The 6,891-nt window shown below is 51.3% G+C and overlaps 1 protein-coding gene across 1 annotated transcript in view; it reads right to left on the bottom strand.

Annotated features, from left to right (window-relative positions):
* Nucleotides 1-320: 320 nt before the first annotated feature.
* The window catches only part of WWC3 (WWC family member 3), a 108,591-nt gene continuing 102,020 nt past the window's right edge, over nucleotides 321-6,891 (bottom strand). Inside the window, exons 19-22 of the mRNA XM_077761392.1 lie at nucleotides 6,511-6,675; nucleotides 3,778-3,882; nucleotides 1,814-1,971; nucleotides 321-518 (exon numbers count right to left, since the gene is read on the bottom strand). Coding sequence (XP_077617518.1) covers nucleotides 452-518; nucleotides 1,814-1,971; nucleotides 3,778-3,882; nucleotides 6,511-6,675 — 495 coding nt within the window. The 3' untranslated portion in view covers nucleotides 321-451. The remainder of the gene's footprint in view (nucleotides 519-1,813; nucleotides 1,972-3,777; nucleotides 3,883-6,510; nucleotides 6,676-6,891) is intronic.

Here is a 6,891-nt window from a genome sequence, read left to right as displayed (position 1 = left end):
AGGCGCGTGGCACGCAGTGCGCACGGGACACAGCTCTGGGTACGACCTGGCCCCGAGCCACCGCAGCGTGCACGCGGTGCACGGTGCACACACACGAGAGACGGCTACAAGCGATGGACTGAGCACAGAGCGTTTGCGTTTTGGGTGTCAGACACAAAACCGGCCCCAAAGTTCCGTTCTGCTGCATGACAAATACTGAAGCACACAATTTTAGTCTTAAAATACATCTCAACGTCAGTATTTTCCTTCAAGGAAAAAAAAGTACTATAAATAAATTACAATACAGTGAATTTGCCTGAACTCACTTTGTTTCTGTNTGGTTTTTTTTTTTTTTACAAAATGTGTATATTAATAGCTTTGCACAAATATTTTAAAGACAAATGTAGCTAGTCTAAGAACTTCATGAAAATAAAACAGGCAGATAAATACTTCATGTGTACAAAGCACTGTATCAAACATCGTCGGCAGGCAGAGGAGGTACGTTAATCCTTGGTCTTGTGAAAAATGCTATCTTCTCCCTGGGGTTGGAAAGAGTGACAGGTTAGAGGCTGATCTAAATGCAGTGAAAGCCAGTGGGAGGCTCTCATATCCACGACGGCCTTTCTTACTCATATAAGAAAAAATGAATTTAAATTCCTAACGACGCATCTGTTTGTATACAGATGCTCTAAATGCTCACAGGGATTATGAGGCCCCGTGAGGACAAACTAGGACGGTGCCTGGCATACAGCAGGTGCTCTGTAAATGTCTGCTTGATTAACAAATGAAAAGCTCAACAAATGAAGGAGTTCTAAACCATGATTGAGGGAAGGCGGTTATAGTGTTTTATGGGCTTTTACGACGGCCACATGAGAATTCAGTGTATAAAAAAATTAAGGCTAAAAGGCACAGATTACTCAGCCATAGAAAGGAGTGAAGTATGGACATGAGTCACAATACAACATACGTGAACTTCAAACACATTATCCTAAGTAAAAGCAGCCATGCACAAAGGTCACATCCCGTGTGGCCCCACTTTACGTGCAATGTCCAGAACTGGCAAAGCCAGAGGGACTGAAAGGAGCCCGGGGGTGCCAGGGGCCACGGGGGGCCGCGGGGGAGAGGCACGGGCAGCAGCTGCTTAGTGGGGATGGGGTTTCCTTCTGGGGTGAAGCGAAGGTTTGGGAACTGGACAGCGGGGGCGGCCGTACAACACGGCGACTGTACTGAACGCCGCAGAGGTGCTCGCTTGAAAATGGTGACTTTCATGCTTTGTGAATTTCACCTCAATCTTTTAAAAAGTCAGACACAGAAGAATGTAGACCTAACTGTAATTCTCCTCATATGAAAAGCAAAGACAGAAAACTAACGTATGCTATTCAAATCGGGGGGTGCTCATGTTTCATTCTTGCCCTGTGGTTTCAATAAAAAGTGAAGTGAAAAGGCAAAGGTGATATGTGTGTATATGTGTGTAAGCCCCTGTGCTGGTCACAACGGCAGATATTTGGAAAGGGTATAAAACAGGCAAATTCTATCTTACATGAAACATGACAGCCAGAAAAGAGAACAGATTATGTGGCAACCCAGGATATTTTCATTAAAAAACAGAACACTGAATGCAAACCTGAACCCACGTTATGATCGCAAGCAGCATGAAAAACACCCAGTTTTAGGCCCAGAGGAGCAGCGGGAGAAAACATCAAGATGCTGACGGCAGTGGGGATTCCGGGTTGATCCCGGGCTGTCCGTGGGGTGAATGCATCTACTTTTTGCGTTATGACGACGAGGCGGGACAGTACGGAGAAGGCACGGAAGGGGCCGCGACGGTCTCTACCTGAAGGTCTGCACCTGGACGGGCTCCTTGTGGTTCTGCCCTCGCAGCTGCCAGACCCCTTTGGAGGCCTTCCTCAGCATCTTCTCAGCTGCCTGTTCCTGATGGAAGTCAAGTTTGGTCTGTCTTGTCTGGAAGAGCAGTAGCGGATGAACAAGGCGCTGTTACTAAGCCGCTCCCAGCCGTGGGGTCGCAGAGGGGAGAAAGGCCTGCCCCGTCCACACACACAACAGCCCCCCTCCGCCCCCACAACAGGGAATCTTCACAGAGGCTCCTGGGGTCCCGGGGTGGGGTTCATGCCTTGCAGATACCCGACCCGGAATGTTCCGCCACAAAGCGGGGAATGGTGATGCCGGCAGGAGGGTCCGTGGGTCCCTCTGTCCAGTGCCTCCCCGCAACCCGAGGAGGCTGCAAAAGTCGTGTGTCGGCCCATGGAGGGAGGAACCCAGCTCCGTCACGCGAGCACCCGGATCGTNGCACTCAGCACAGAGCCTAACATGGGGCTTGAACCCACAAACTGCGAGATCATGACCTGAGCTGAAGTCAGACGCTTAATTTCGGCTCAGGTCATGATCTCACAGTTCGTGAGTTCAGGCCCCAGTACAGAGCCTGCTTAAGATTCTTACCCTCTCCTTCTCTCTCTGCCACTCCTGCCTCTGCTCACACACACACACTCTCTCTCTCAAAATAAATAAACATTAAAAAATAAATAAACAAGGTTTATAACCGACCAAACCTAAATACAAGAGAAAATGGACGAAGGCTGGCATAAAATACAGCCACTATAAAAANTCTCCTAGAAATAAATAAAACATTTAAAAAATAAATAAATAAAAACAAAAGCCTTAAAAAAAAAAAAGGTTGAAAGAATATACTGGAAAATCTTAAATGATCCACAGTAAAAGATTATACAGACATGCACACAAGCTGTCCAAACCTTTCCTCCCTGTATAAGCCTCAAGCAAGCAAACCTGCCACGTTTGAGAAAAGTCTTAGGATGAGAAGCGAATTGTGTGTGCGGGGTGGAGAACAGTACTTTGCACTAGGTGGGAATATCAGTCTGCAACGTTGAGGGGACTGAGTAACTGTATGCTTTCTGTACCCACATACCACTGTTTTGCACATGTACAGTGTGCAGACATGCATACATTATATACAGGTTCATTTAAAAGCACTGCTGAATTCACACTAGAGCTCACTAGCTCTTTGCGAGGGAGGACGTGGTGCTGGGCAGCGTCTGGAGACATTCTGGGTTATCACAACTTGGGGGGGCGGGGCATGTGCTAATGGCCCCGCAGATCAAGGCCAGGGATACAGCGCAACGGCCGCCAGAGCCGTTGTTCNGGCGTGATGTGGAGAAAGAACTCGGGGTAAAGGAAACGAAGGCGGTAGAACAGGCCGATGTGGAAGGCTGTGTGCCAAAAAGCCCCCATTTTCTCAACTATACGTGGTCCCTTGTCAAAGAAGAAAAAAAGAGTCTCTTGTACAGCATGGTTGTTTATAATTTATCATGTTTAAAAAGGTAAAGATTGTGAATTATCTTAGATTATGATGTCACCTTAGGACATTAAGAAATATTGGTAATATTTTGACATCATATAGGCTTCTAAAAATTATACCTAAGGAAACAAGGAAACAGATATTATTAGCTTTTAATTAATGTTACCTAAAATAGTACCTTTCACATTTTTTATTGTTTATTTTTGAGAGAGAGAGAGAGAGAGAGCGCGCGCGTGCGCGCGCAAGTGGGGGAGGGGCAGGGAGAAAGAGGGGGACACGGAATCCGAAGCAGCTCCAGGCTCCAAGCCATCAGCACAGAGCCCGATGCGGGACTTGAACTCACGAGCCCTGAGATCATGACCTGAGTCCAAGTCGGAAGCTCAACTGACTGAGCCCCCCACGTGTCCCCACCTTTTAAGTTTTGTAAAAATAACTCCCAGGGGGAGTCTTGACTCCATATTGGTTTACGTGGCACGTACCTGCTTATAGCGAAGGGTCCGTCTTTCCAAGGTGTTTCGGACAAAGGAGGACTTCCGGGGCAGGGTTGAACTGTCACTGTCACTACGATAAAGCTGTGCCAAAGAGAATGATGGTCAGAAACATTTTCTCAGAAATTCAGCATTCATTCTCTCGGTGTGCTCTGAACTGCGGGACTTCACTTCTCACAGGTGCCCAAACGCACGGACGGCTGCTGGTGCTTTTACCCAGACCTGCGGTCTCTGTGAGGACAAAACTGCACAGGGAGCTTCAAGTAAAACTAAAGGCAAACGAAAACAAACTGAATAAGCAAAGCAACGCCTTATCCTCTTTCATGTGACATATCAATGTCTCGCGAAGTCTCCAGGGTTGCAGAGTCCACAGGAATTCCGTCCGATCGCTACCAACCGGGACGTGATGTCACGTGCGACACTCAGGAAGCAAGCACGGACTTCGGCGCCTTTCGCTTTTTGTCAGTCGTTCTCATTTGCTGTATTTCTGGCTTTGGAAAGTGACGGGAAAGAACGGCTTTCCAAGAGGCTCATTCCCGGAAGGAGGACAAGCCAGCAGCACTAACGCCGGCTCTGCCAGGGAAAAGGCCTGCTTTCGAGACGAGAAGGAAATGCTGCCTTCTTTATGGGGAGCCGAGGCACCTGGCGGCGGGTTCTTGCTTCGGGATCACCGTGTATCTGTGCGAAAGCCAAAGGCCTTGCCTTTGCGGCCATATCTGCCATGCCAACTCACCCAGAATCCTCGGCAAATGCTGTGGCACCCCTCCCCAGCATGACAAACACATAAAAGCCATGAGCCATCCAGAAGCATCCGCCGTAGATGCACGCCTCCATGCAGGGCCCAGAACTCGGCACCGGAGTTGCAAAGCTTTCTCTGGGGAAGTAAAGGACTGCCTCCTTTGCTACCCGCCCTGGTCGCTGTGTAGACCTGAGCCCACTCCCGGTGGTTCGGGAGCAGCCTGAGGCAAGGAAACGACGTGAGGGTAGCCTCTATTTAGCACCTCCAGGTGTCTGGTTAGGCGTCAGCCCCCTGCGGAGCTGCAGCCTGATGGGGCGTGAGTGCCCAGGCCTGACCCTGCGCGGCCCAGGGCAGCCGCGATCGACACCTTGCTTCTGTGGGGAGGGAGACGCACAGCAGGTCTGGCAAATGGCACGTGGCCCCAAGCCCCTGCTGTTCGCCACCCCTCCCCACGGGACAAAGGATTAACTTTGCCCCAGAAAAGATCTGGTCCTTGCCTAGCTCCCGGAAAGTCACCTGCAAAGCCCTGGAATGTCCTGCCTGAGCGTCCCTGTTTACCTGGGGACGTCGGGCCAAACCACACAGGCTCTGCTAACGATGTGACGACTTCGAGTGGGGGCCTCGGGCCATCAGCTTGACCTCTGGAGGGGCTGGAGACTATGGTCGGCCAAGCAGGCAATCAGCTATGCCTACGCGACCAGCCCCCCACAAACCCCTGGATGGCAATACTCCGTGCGTGTGACCTCTCCCAGCAGTGATGGGGGACAAGAGCCACGCACGCAACTGCACGGGAAGAGAACTGGGAGCTCGCACCAGGCCTCGCCTGAACGCTGCCCTCCACGCCTCTGCTGACCTTGGTCCCCATCCTTCCACTGTAATAAACCGCAGTCACGAATGTAACGGCGTTGCCGAGTTCTGGGTCTTAGCAAGTTACTGAACCCGAGCAGGGGCTCGGGGACCCTTGAGCCACACTCCCAGGGTCTCCTGTGCAGCCCTGAGACTGCTTCTCTCGTACGACTGAACTTTGCTTTGGCCCAAACAGAGCCAGCCCCTCGGCCGTCCCCTTCAACAGAAGGGGCTTTGCTTCCGCACGCCCAATTCAGAGGTGGGGAGGGTCAAAGTTCTCCTCAGTCCGAACAGCCGCATCGGGCCACTGTGTCATGACTATTTACCCTTCTCTTTCCTAATCTGTGCTGTCACTGTCGCACCGCCTCTGCCTGCCAACCTCCAACATGCTATCTTCAAGGACCATGGCGGACTAAGTCTCCCTCTCTACCCATCTCAGGGTTCTCCATATCAGAATCAAGTGGGGCCTCCCCTGAGCCTGATGCCCAGGCCCCACCGTGACCAACAATGAATCTTGGGAACCCGGGCACTAGCATTATGTGAAGCCGTCCCCCCTTCCCAACCCCGCCCCCCCATTGCCAACATGACTTGACTGCACAGTGCAGCCGAGGTTGAGAAGCACCGAGCATCTCCCGCCATCACCCTCGGGGGGAGAATTTACATGCTGGGGGGTCAGAACCTTGCCTTGGTGTCCGGAGTCTTCAAGGCTGCCGCCCCCCTGTCCCCGGACCCTGCTACAGCTAAACTTGAAGACTTCCAACCGCTCAGTGGCCCGACTTCCCAATCTCAACCCAGTTCAGGATATTGCCTGTTCCAGCCTCCTTAGGAGCCCCCAATTCCTTAGGCCGATGGGGACCTGACTGGCCCTGCTTCCTGGGTTCCACGAGTTGGTGTGCGTATAGGCTGAAAATCTGGGGAGAAAGGTGTCAGAATCTGGAGGAAATGCTGAGTCAGGTATGCATGGGTGAAGGGAGACGAGGCCACGAGACTGACTTTACACCCATACGTCACTGGTATCTGTGGGAACACGCACACTTTCTGGTATAAACAGTAAATATCACACACAGCAAAGCAGGGGAGAAGAAAAGGAAACATTCCAGGCAGGTGGCAAAGGGATCTCGACTTACTCTGCAGACATACTGGCTTCGCGCTCCGGGGGAGAAGGTCTGTGACCGGACAATTGTGCTACTCCGAACAAAAGGCGACCCACGGGCCCGGCGGCCGGGCCTCTCCTTCGGAAGGCTCGCGACTTCTTCAGGGAAGACATCTTCTGTGTTGGTTTCTTTATCAACCTAGACAATAGCTCATCATTACCATGACGCTTTCTAGAACACGAGCAATAGGCTTCACATGAACCATCCTGGCCTTCTGCACTTAAGAGTTCTAACTGGCATTTCACACTGATGTCCACAACCACTTGCACTATTCCCCCTCCCCCCAGCACGCACACCTCCACCTCCTCCGAGAACCCCGCCTTCTGATTGTTCATGCAAAAGAAAAAAAAAAAA

The sequence above is a fragment of the Crocuta crocuta genome, unplaced genomic scaffold, assembly GCF_008692635.1.
Source record: "Crocuta crocuta isolate KB4526 unplaced genomic scaffold, BGI_CrCroc_1.0 scaffold224, whole genome shotgun sequence".
NCBI lineage: Eukaryota > Metazoa > Chordata > Mammalia > Carnivora > Hyaenidae > Crocuta > Crocuta crocuta.
Note: the sequence above shows the minus strand (reverse complement) of the source record. Positions and strands in the feature narration are given on the sequence as shown.